The sequence below is a fragment of the Poecilia reticulata genome, chromosome 2, assembly GCF_904066995.2.
Source record: "Poecilia reticulata chromosome 2, P_reticulata-male-v2, whole genome shotgun sequence".
Classification (NCBI taxonomy): domain Eukaryota; kingdom Metazoa; phylum Chordata; class Actinopteri; order Cyprinodontiformes; family Poeciliidae; genus Poecilia; species Poecilia reticulata.
Genome location: NC_088831.1, coordinates 7,058,838 through 7,070,975, shown reverse-complemented (window position 1 = coordinate 7,070,975; position 12,138 = coordinate 7,058,838). Strand labels below are relative to the sequence as shown.

The window sequence follows — 12,138 nt, the reverse complement described above, 5'->3', positions numbered from 1 at the left end:
GTTAGAGACTGCAATTCAAAAGATAATGACGTCCACGCGTGTGCGCACCGCATTGCTGTAGAGAAAAAAAAAAGAGTAATGAGAGAAATACAAAGATAAGAGCAGGCAGGCAGGGAGGGAGGGAGAGAATCCCCTGCTGTTTTTCCAATCAGGAGGCGTCGTCCTCCTCACTTGGTGATTTATTCTCTCTCCCCCTCTCCTTCATGTCCCAATTTCCACCCTTTCCCCACCTCCTTCTCCCTCCACACACACGCACCCGCCCTCCATTTCTTTCATTCATTTCTGCCTGTCTCTTTTCTGTGGGCAGCTTGTGAACATAGCTATTTAGAAACGACGACAGAAACGCATTCGGGCAGGCGCTTCTGTGAGAATGACTCACCTGTAACGCCGGGAGGTTTTCATCCCGGCTCATTCTTACAGTTCACTTATCCTTTTTTCCGAGTACACTTTGGAGGAGTTGTCACTGCCTCCGACATCACATTTCTTTTATTCTAAAAGCGCTGTTAAATGATGCATGACCTAACTGACCAGCATTAATAAGTTTCTGGCACTGCTTCGTGCCCACCAGCAAAGACCATTCTTCTTAAGCAAATGAATAATGAATCCGGGGTTGCAGGTCAGGACTAAATACATTTATAATTAGGTTATTCAATCTGCGAATGAAAAATAGCAAGCAGTTCAGGGAGCAACCGCTCTGTTGATATGAATCAAAATCATTTGTTTTCATGACGGGGGGGAAAAGAAATTGAGGTTTTATTCATTCATTATCACCTGTCTTGTGTTTTGCTGCCAAGCAGTGGTTTAGTCACATTTCATACCCCTCCGCTCATTCCCCAGAGCCACAAGTGTATGTCTGATCCGCCTGGAGCCGCCTATACCTTTAATAACCGTGTCACTCCTCTGTTAGCGTGAGTGGATGTGGTAGAGCATGAGATGTGGCACATTATTGCTCTGTTAGATTACCAATGCGAGTGTTTTTGCGTTTGTGTTTATCTCGGAGGCCTCCCCGTAGACGCACACCCGCTGACCCCTCCCTCTCGGCGCTGGTTGGTTGCCACAGCTACAGTGTCGCCTCTCTTCCTCATGTTGCTATGAGACTCGGACCGACAGACCTGAGCTGAATGACAATGCATCTGTGGATCTGGCAAGAGGCCTACAGGAACCAATAAGAGACGGCGCAGAGACGAACACTTCCCAGTCTGGGACCGCGGGAGTGATTGTTTGGGTTGGCAGGAGCCGTCTCGTCGTGTTAGTTCTTTTGTCGCAGCATTAAATAATTACTACAAATTCTAAATCAAATCAAAGTGTTGCTTAAGATATTTTGACAAAACAAACCAAAAACCTTAATGTCAATAAATTTGCCAGGGTTAAATGAAGTTTAGCATAGAGATCAGTGTGATTGAGTTTCATCCTGAAATACATAATTAAGCAATGTAACCAAATTAAACACTTGTAAAAGTTAGCTCCTGTAACTCCTTCAATCGTCAAAGTGTTTCATATGTGTTTTCGCCATACAATTTCCACCTTTATTTAGTTTGTATGGCTCAGTCTGTAACTCGTACCTATTCTTTTCTTTCTTTCCTTTGTTTTTTGTTTCTGAAAAGGTTTAGTTTGCTCACTATTTTGAGAAAATTAAGCTGATATTGTTGTGATTACTATGTATTTTGCTACTTCGACCAAAAAAGCTTGTTTTACTCATAACTAGAAATTTGAAAGTATTTGCAGAAGTATGAAGAAGTAAGCGATATCCCAAAACAGAGATGCAAAAGAAGGACATGCATTACAAAAATAATTTTGGTACCAAAATTACTTTTTTTACCTTTCTTCTGCTGATCTAGAAATTAAAAAAATAGGCAACAGTATATTTTTGATACGGACTACGTTGAGAAACAAACTCGTGCTGATCTGCATTCTGAAAATCTGAGATCCAGATACTCACAGCTGCTTCATCTCTGACCTTCTCAAAGGAAGACGATGCTATCTCAGACAGCCTGCTCGGGGCTGCAGGGACAGTCGGTAGCACTGGCAGACAGGATTTTTTCCCCTAGTTAGAATAACACCATGTCCCAGCACTGAAACACGCTCCACGGAAGAGAGTTTTGACACCTAGCAGCCGAACAGATGTGGGTGGGTAGGATGAGCTGTTTTGAGCTCTGTGTCACAGGAATCAGTCTGCTTGCTGGTTTTTTTGTTTTTTATTCGTCTGGTTTGTAGATGTTGAAGGAAAAAACAAGGTGGTGCTTTTTGTCCATATGAATACCATGAACAAAAATCCGTTTAATTCTCAAAAATATGATTAGGCTAATTTTTTTTTGCTAAAATAGTCATAATGTTACAAGAATACAGTCATAGTAATATGAAAATAAAGTCATATGACAATAAAGTTCACATAATAGGAGAATGAAGTCTTATAGGAAAAGCAATTAAATAATCCGATCTCTGTCTCCTCAGGAACTGTTTACACCTGAATGCAAGTTTAAAGAGTCAGTGTTTGAGAACTACTACGTGATCTACAGCTCCATGCTGTACAGACAGAAGGAGTCGGGCCGGGCGTGGTTTCTGGGCCTCAACAAAGAGGGACAGATCATGAAAGGCAACAGGGTGAAGAAGACTAAACCAGCTGCACACTTCCTGCCTAAGCCCATAGAAGGTAAAAGAAATCAACTTGTGTTTGTTTTTGCTCGTTTTCTTATGTCCTAAATCAAACTTTTCCTTCTTCTTCCTGTCTTTTATAGTTGCGATGTACCGTGAGCCGTCATTGCACGATGTAGGAGAGGCGGTGCCTAAACTCGCAGGGGGCCCGCCTTCTAAAAGCACAACCTGTGAGCCCGTGGTCATGAATGGCGGCAAACCAGTCAGCAAACCCAGTAAGGAGGAGACATAACCCCACCTCTCATTTTTAGCCTCCCTGCCTGCCTGGCTGGCCGACTGACTGGACGCCAGGAAGCACCACAGACTTGCCCTGCTGCTGCGCTCTCGAAAAAAACAGATAAAAAAATGAAAAAATGCAAGAAAAGGTAACAAAACAGCTATAAGCTCTGACTGGACAGTGACAGGGGCTGGACGTCCTGCCTCACCTCAGCCAACTGGACACTGGTGTGGGGCAGCGCCAGGGGGACGGCGCTCCTGTTAAGAAGGCTGCTGAACTGGGTGAACTGGGACAGTGGCGTACGTTCTCAGTTAAAGGACATCAAAAAAAAAAAAGTCCGTGTTCACTTATTTATTTATTTACTCATTCATTTATTAAGGCTCCTGCTTTCCTCTGCTGAAAGTTTTCTGTTGCTTGCTTGCTCCAGGCTGCAGACACACATCCACACAAACTCCGCTCCACTCCAAATCGACCGCTTGGATTCGATCTTTAAATACATTAAAAGCATCAGCAAACACAGGAGAAAGACCGTTTTAAATACCAAACAGTGATGATTCAGGGGAAAGCTTAGTCATCAATCACTTAGGATTTGGAACACGATGTTCTGTACTTAAACTACATCAAAACACATCAGGAAACGACGCGTTTCCTACGGTAAACTCGCCATTCGCCGTCTCCCTCACTACACGTCTCATCGAGAAGACACGAAACTAGTTCAGAGAAGACAAAACGAGTCTTCATGTGAAGATGATTTATAACAAATTCCCAATTTGTAGCAGCAAGGTGTGTATCCGAAGTTTGCAGGTGCTGCAGCACCTTGGTAGCAGTCTGTGTTTACATAGGGTAGCAGATTTAGATTAATATGATCAAACGGTGTCCTCGGCCAGGAGGACTTTTGTAGACTTTTTCCTTTACTCGTTGCCTTCCCAAGTACTTGAAAACAAAAGAAGAAACAGGGTATTTGAACGTGGAAAGAGCCTGTGTTACTGGGACCACTATAATCCAGGTTGATAGTCCAGGATTTTTAGAGTTTAACTATATGACGTTGAAATGAATTTAAAGGTCCTAAAGTGTTATCAGCTGATACCCATAAAGTAGCATTTATAAGACGTTCTCAGACTGTTACTGCTGATTCAGTTTTCGCTTGTGGACTCTTAAAACTGAGCTTATGTTCTGCTTTTAGTGCAGTTTTCAGATTGTTTTGGCTTGTTTGTTCTGTCGCCCCTTTGCCATTTTGTACCTCCGTTTCATACCGACCTCTTTCCGTATCAAAATAGTTGTCATGTTATGAATCATTTTGACCTGCTTTAATCCTCACATTTAGTTTGCTATTTACAATTATAACCTCATTTAAAATTAAGAAAATTTGAAGAAAAAAAAAATTATTCTTCAGCTATGTCCCCATATTCATCTTTTAAATTAGAGGTTCTTAAGTCAAAAGCCTTTTCAGATTTTTCCTATCATATTTATAGCAGAAAAAAAAATCTTGCTTAAAAAATGGTTTTCCCATTCTTACAAATATTATCTCACCAAAATGCCCAGAAGACGAGATGCAAAATGTGTAAAGCATGGTAAAAATGTTGGTTGTCACGTGTGAAACATGGTAGGAAATGGTGAAGGGACGAGCTGACCTACAGCCTTTATATGAGACTGTGAATGAAAAAGAAAACAGCTGTGGAGCACAAGACACTTTTTTTGGATTTTCCCTCATTTCGTTTTAAGTTGAATTCTTTCAAGAAGGTTGGAGACAAACTCCGTCTACAAGACTGAGGACTTAGTGTTTCTGATGCGGTTGAAGTAGTTTGATTACACTATTTATATTTTATTTTGAAAAGCAAAAAAAAAAAAAAAAAGACATGGAGCAGAAGTGCCACATTAAAAAATACATCTGAATTTCCGAATTCTCTGCCAAAATGAGGGGCTTCAACAGCGCAAACTCTTGCCCATTTACTCAGTTTTACTCAACTCCATTTTTCATGTTTCACTTGCTTTGATGTCAAATAATTATGTCTGTTCCTGAATTACTGCAACCCTCCTTTCCTCAATTACTGATAACTCCTCCTAACACTTAAAACAGTAGGTGCCTTTTTCGGCTGCAGTCTGGCCGACACCGATCCACACAACTGTAAAAGCAGACAAAAATGATTTATTTCTGAACTCGACCAATTGAAACAGTTTATTAGTACTTCTTTTTCGTCATATGTATAATTTTGATCCACAGTGGCTTAAAGAAAAGCAGATCAGTTCCCGCATGTAGTTTTAGGCCTCGCATGAATGTACAATCCAAGGTTTTTCTCCAACTCTAATCTTTCTGCCTCCATTACAAATTGGTTATAAATCAGCCTGCACATTTATTGATGAAAACTCAAACTTAAAAGTGACTTAAATGTATTTACTGATTACCGTTACATAGGCATAGGCCAATGTGAGATCTAGTGGTGGCTTTTTTTTGACTCAAAATACCGCCATATCAGGATTCACAAGTAAATTTGAAGTGTAAAACATAGTCTTATGTGTATTTATAACAAGTATTTGTATTGCTGCAATGATGCAGAACTGCAGTGAATTTCACTTGAGACGCACTGAGAACGTGCCTGGTGACCAGAACTGGTCATAAATAAATGGAGGTTCATTTATTTTGTGATCCAGCAATGCCTCATAATTCCTAAAAATAACTATCTATGAGACATTAAGTCCTTCCTAACAGCCAGTTATCATAATAATATAGATATTTTTAAGGGAATAAAATGTAAGTGAAGTAAAAGTGTAGAAGCCTTCTTTCAGTTTTTTCATAAAGCTGGAAAAAAAACTCTGATAATTCTTGCACTTTCTCTGGCATCTCTCTAAAACAGTGGTTCTTAACCTTTTTTGAGGTACCGAACCCCCCAGTTACATATGCACATTCACCGGACCCTTCTTATTCTAACCCCCCCCTCCCTACTCACAAAATAGTTTGTGGTATTCTGATTTAGTAATGTAATTATATTAGCTGTGTAACCACCCCCACACCAGTAGCAACCCCGAAAAGATGCGACTAAGGAGCAGATTTAGACTATAGAATTTGGTAAAAACTGTGAGCTTTGCTGAAGTAATTAAAGACACAAGTTCAAATCCATGCTGAGTGGAACTCCTTCAATCAGTGCTCCTCCGCAGCGTTGATTGGCTAAGCAATGTAACGTGATCCTCTGCAGCAAGTGATGGCAAAGCGGGGCGTCATCACCACTTTACACAAGTGTGTCTTTACCTCCGCGGCAGAGGCCCTGCCGAACCCCTGAGACCGACTCATCGAACCCCTGGGGTTCGATCGAACCCAGGTTAAGAACCACTGCTCTAAAAGGACTTTGAATCGTTTACCTTAATTTTTTTGAAACCGGCCCTTTCTCACTGACACCAGTAATTAATGAATTGTCCTGAAATCCCCAAAGTAACACTTGAGTTTGTGACAAAAAATCCTAAAGCCACCCTCTCACTGTGAAAACCAGTTTGTTCTGGGACTTTTCTGTTTCCTCATATTTCTTTGACCGCAAGACTAGACGCCAGTCGCTTCCTCCTCCAGATATCCCAGGAGGAGATACTGTCATACTGTGATCCCACTTTGAGATTAATGGCAGGCGCATATTAATGCATTCAGGATCTGCTTATTAAAGCAATTAAAACAGACACTGTGTATCCCTTCTCACTTTGAATCCCAATTTTGGACCAAAATAACCCCTTTTGCATTTTAATCAGATGATTGAAACACTGTCCTGTTTGCGGAAGATTAATGACCTTCGTCGACGTTGCCACAACTACAAAGCGGCAACGTGACAAAGCAGCCTCCCTGCAGAAATCAAGGCTGCTGTGATTCATTCGCACATCAAACGAGCAGCGGCGTCTCAAGCCTTGGCAACAGGTCTGCATCTGTTCAGCAGGTGAAGCGGCGCGCACGGATGTTGTTTATCCTAGTCGGACATAGCCGGGTGCTACAGACCTCGCAGTGTTTCCAATTGACATTTCAAAGATTCGGTTCTCACGTACACCACGTAATTTCTCTCCTTCGCCGAACTCATTAGCTGCTTCTCGCATTCATGCACAAATATGTGGTCGAGCAGCACATCTTATTACATGAGCCATCATTGGGACTGATATGGTCACCGAGGTGTTGTCTTTTTGCCTTTAAATGGGGGTATTAAGGAAAAATAAACCAGTGCTAATGTGTAAAGACAATAAAAAAGGAGAGGAAAATGAAAAGAAATGGCAAAGCGAGTGCCTCTCATTAACCCAGCTTGGGTCAAGCTGTAAGATCCAGCTGTGGCTCCTTAATTTCTCTACCCTCAAAGTTTGACTTTAGCTTCGTTCTGTCTAATGTTATATGGAATAATGTTAATGAGGAACAAGTCTGGTGCTGTGCTCGTCTCATGTCAAAGAAATGTGGATGTGACATTTATTTATTAACTGTTGTGTCACTGTTGGGGGCAAAAAAAAAGATAAAACAATCCCTGACAATCACATACAGTGGCTTGGAAAAACTATTTATACCCCTTAAACGTTTTCACATCTTGTCAAGCAAAGATTTCAAAACATTTTATCAGTTAAAGTGAGTTCATTCAGCGTAGCTTTATTGGGTTTTTGCAAAAAAACAAACAAAAAAAAAACTATAAAAATGAACTAATTTGTGGTGACAGAATGTGAAAAAGTTTCAGAGGTACAAATAATTTTCAAGTCGGTATACTCCTATTTATTTTTTTGTCTTGTATTGTCTCAGCTCTCTGTCTTTAAGCAGAACCTTATCTGTCAGACATGATTTGAGGTGATTTGACCGTTTTTGCTCAAATATTACGCGACACTCGCAAAACCCTCAAATCTTACCAAGTATTTTTTGCTGTAGTTTCTAACACAAACATCTTAGTACACTTGAAATAAGACAAAACTAACTTACAAGTAACTTTTAAGCAAGATATAGGTGCTTGTTTTAAGTCAATAATTCCTTAACATTGATTAAAAAAAATTTCTAGTTCTACTTGCAGATTATTTCATATGTAACATGGGGGGGAGGAAAGTCTGACAGGAAATAATTTGCTACTGGAACTAGTACTGTTTTTAATCAGCATTAGGGAATTATTGGTTTAAAACAAAAATAAAACATTCTGTTTAATGAAAGATTTAAAGTAAACATGACTTAATTCTTTTCAACTTGTTGTTTGTGCTCGTCTTAAACAAGTGGCATGAACTCTTGGATAAATAGATTAAGTTGAGTCCATGTAAAAAAGTATAGTATTTGACTGGCCAACAAGCTATCCCAAAATGCAATGTCCCATGAGCAGTAGCAATTAATTAAACCACTTTTTTATTTGTCATAAAAAGTAGTTTGTTTTTTTTTTTGTCAAAGTTTGAGCAGATAGAAATAGAGAGATTTTATCTTCAAGAAAATACTACATATTCAGATTTATTAAGTTAACTTAAGTTATGCTCACTAAAAGTGTAAACTCAACTTATTATGTTGTTCACAGTGTATGTCTTGCTGAAAAGCTACTTGTGAGTTAGCTTTGTCTTATTTCAAGTGGACCAGAATATTTGCACTAGAAACTGGACCAAAAATACTTGGTGAGATTTTATTTTTGCAGCTGATAGCTTGTCCTTTTTACTGCTGGCCAGCTTAGCGAAGCAGCTTTACGTCTCCAGTCAGAGCGGCTCTGCTTGTTAGGGCAACCCCAGGGTTCCCATCAAGCCAAAGTGGTTTGTGAAGATCTGTGGGGATACGCTCACAAATTAATACGGTTTAAAGGCAGAAGGAAAAAAAGGGAAAAATGAAGAAAAAGGCCCGGTTTCCTGGATACTGACCAAAGACGCTTCTCCAATATTTTCTTCTTTTTCCATGCTGCTAATCAGAGTTCAAAGAACCACTGGCGCAATTACTGTCAGCATCTCCTGAGAGATTTACTTTCCGCTGGTGGTTAGCCAGGTGCCAGGGCTACAATTATGAGCGACTCTGCTCCACACAGGAAGAGAGCAGCTGATTTAATTAGAAGTGAGCAATCGCAGCAACCAGGGTGACTTTTAATTTCCACATACAGGTACCCACTCATGCTCTCGTGGCAGCATGCATGTACCCATCTTAGTTCGCCTGCAAGTCAGGAGGCACAAAATGGACACGAGAAGAAAGAGGTAGACAAAAAAAAAAATGCCTTTGTGACCTGACCACTGCAGTGCAGGAGCACTTTAGAGCCACGGGAACATGTAATGGTTAGCGCTTATGATGTAGCTGGCCTCCCTCAGGTTTTTTTTTTTTTCTTCTTCTTCTTCTTCTTTAGTCCTTTTTCAAAAGTCTGCCTTATTACATCTGAATCTAAAGACAGCTCTCTCATCCCATTCTCTCCGGGCACTTAGATCCCTCACTCTCATAGAAACACATGCAGCAGATACAACTTCAGCTTATTTTACTTTTCAATTATCCTTTGATCCCACTCCCCCAGCAATCTTCTGTTCACTGGAACCGCGCTTGCCGTCGCTCTCTGCTTGTTGTGTAATCAAGCATCCGGAGATCTTTACTCCCACCTTCGTCACCTCCTCCTCTGTCTCGTCCTCCCTTCCATTTGGAACGATTCCCACTTGTTGCATGGATTTGAAAAGAGGAAAGATAGCAGAGGTGGTGTTTGTGGGGGTGGGCGGGGCTTATGCATGTGGTAATTTTATGAAATCAAAAGAAACACCAGTGATACTTGGGTGTTTTTGGCTCATATCTTGCTGCTAGTTTGCACAGTCGGAGAACATTATAGGTGTTTTACTGTCGAACATGACTGGAAATTCACAACCGCAATAAAAGAAACCAACAGGAGGAATCCGGAGGTACTCTAATGCATGCCTAAATTTTACTCCGATGGTTCAAAATGTCACAATTATTAAAAATAAGCGCATGATTACGAAGCTTTGACATTCTTTGTGTCCCTTTAACTGTGATGGATTAAAATCAACTTAAAAATTTCTTGCAAATTATACAACACATTTCTTAAAAATCCACTTGTCTCACTTGAGCAGAATTCTGTTTTCTTTTAGGTTTGCTTCTACAAGATGCACACACTTGGATAAATTAGACACATTTTTGCAATGCATGAAATACTATAATATCCAGTTTTCCCTCTGTGATACAGGGTGCCTGTGCGTTGAATATTAAGCCGGCTCGAAGAACATCTAATGTCAGAGCAGTGGCGTGTCTTATCCTCCCTGTGCAAACCCCCACCAGCTATCAGCCAAAAGCTAAAGTGACTGGTGTCAACGTTTAAAGGAGATTACCTTGTGTGTCTGTAAATGTACAGTTAACTTTACATATTATGCAAACAGTTTGTCTGCACTGTACAGTTTGTGTCCAACCTATTGAATACACAAAAAACAATATTGAATAAAGGCTTTATAAAAAGAAGGTGAGTTTGGAGTGGTTTATTTCCTGAGGTATTGTGTTCCTGGTGTAAGATTGTCGCAAGAGGATTTAACTTACATTTTTGCATAATAATTTTTTTTTAACAGATAAGCAGTGTTCCAGCCTGGAAAAGTGATGAAAAGTGTGGAATCTGATGTCAGTATTCAATAAGTGTGGAGAAAGGAAATAAAAGTAGGGAAGAACATGTGTACTTCTGCGCTGTTGTCTAAAACCTGTGAGCTGATTTATTTTTTCCATGTGTCCTTTCTCCCTCTTTCCATCCCTCCCTTATGACCTTACTTTTTCCTTTTTTGCTTTCATTCTTTTATCTGCTTTCTTTCTTGTGCAGATACACCAAATTAGCTATGTTTGTTTACTTATTACACAATTGGAAGCCAACTCTAGTTACCTTTGACAAATGTTAGCTGAGTAATATCTGGTAGTTTGTGTGTATTTGAAAACAGCATAAATTTGATTTTGTCTGAGTTAAAAAAAACTCGTTTTAAAAACCTTATTAAACCTCTATTTACTAGTTGGATTTAATTAGAGTTATTGTAAATAGCTAGTTTGTACTATAAGCCGCTGTTGCCTCAGACAATGTGAAGCGACTGTTAGGCTGTTGAACTAACAAGGCTCAGACATTTAATTAAATGCAGCCCCATAAAGGAGATGATAATGTCAGTTTCTTGTAAAGGTAAAACATATTTTTTTGTCAAGTAGGTGTAATAAAAGCCAATAGGGACGCAGCTACTGCAGTAAAATGGGTTTTAATTGAGCTCCCTAATGCTACCACTCCCATCCCATTGTGTATCTGTCTCCTTTAAATAGTAATCATGTGGAGTGGGCCCAGCAGACTGCATTTAGCTGCTTCACTACAACTTGATATCCAGAAATAGAAACCAAGCATCATGCTGGCTTACAGCCCTTCTTAATTACCCAAATTGGCCCGTTTGTTTATAATTTGTTTTAAATCTGAGCCCACACCTTGGAAGACATAAAATGCAACAGGAAGAGCTGGATCCATGCGCATAATTTGTGTCGTATCTCCAGATCGGTGCAGTGTGAGACGAAATTCTCGTGCAAGTGTGTCGAGCCTCCAGAGCACGGCGCGACTCGGGTTGCTTTTGTTTGCAAACAAAATACGCCGAAGAAACATATTTTTAATCGAAACTACAAATTTCCTTGGGGCCACCGCTGCCCCCCTTGTTGCAGATCCAAGGCCTGCAGACGGAGACGCAGAGAGAGAGAAGCTCCAGTGGTCTGAAGGCACCAATAAGCCCCTCCACTATCACAGAGACAGATTGGCAGCTTGACAGGCAGGAACACTCATCCCTCACACCCACACTGCAACGCCTGGCCTCTTCTAAATGACAGGTGAACCAGCAAATACTGTAATTAGGTGGATGTGATTAAAATTTGCATATGTAAATGTAATATAAATGAAGTGCACTCTAAAGAGCAGCACTGTGTTTAATTAGTGAGGAAGGGGTGGGGGAGCTGTGGAAAACCTGCAGCTTTCACATGATGGAGAATCTCGATTGCGGTTTTTTTTTGTTTTTTTTTATTAAAATCTTTCGACATCGTATATCTTATATGTCTGTCTTGAGATACTTTATTACTTCAGGGCATTTTGTTTCACCTTTTCTAATATAAGCTCATAAGTTTCTGTCTTAGTGAGATCAGAAGGCCCCTGCATATATTTTGGTAAAAAACAAATTTCACACCATGTCCTCGGCCGCACTCGTAGATTCATCGCCCCGCAGATAAAGTCAACCAGATCAATTTAAACTGAGCAAAGAGATGTTAGGAATAGATTCAGTTGCTTGTTTTATGCATTTTCTGGATGGCTTTTCAATCATTCCATCAATTCCAAAAC

At 40.2% G+C, this 12,138-nt stretch overlaps 1 protein-coding gene across 3 annotated transcripts in view; it reads left to right on the top strand.

The window, feature by feature from the left end:
- LOC103475326 (fibroblast growth factor 14-like) overlaps positions 1–9,876 on the top strand; it is a 60,520-nt gene extending 50,644 nt beyond the window's left edge. For all 3 annotated transcript variants that reach the window (XM_081616420.1, XM_081616413.1, XM_081616418.1), the window contains exons 4-5: positions 2,452–2,650; positions 2,736–9,876. In XM_081616420.1, the coding sequence (XP_081472546.1) occupies positions 2,452–2,650; positions 2,736–2,884 (348 nt within the window). In that variant the 3' untranslated portion in view covers positions 2,885–9,876. The remainder of the gene's footprint in view (positions 1–2,451; positions 2,651–2,735) is intronic.
- Positions 9,877–12,138: the final 2,262 nt, after the last annotated feature.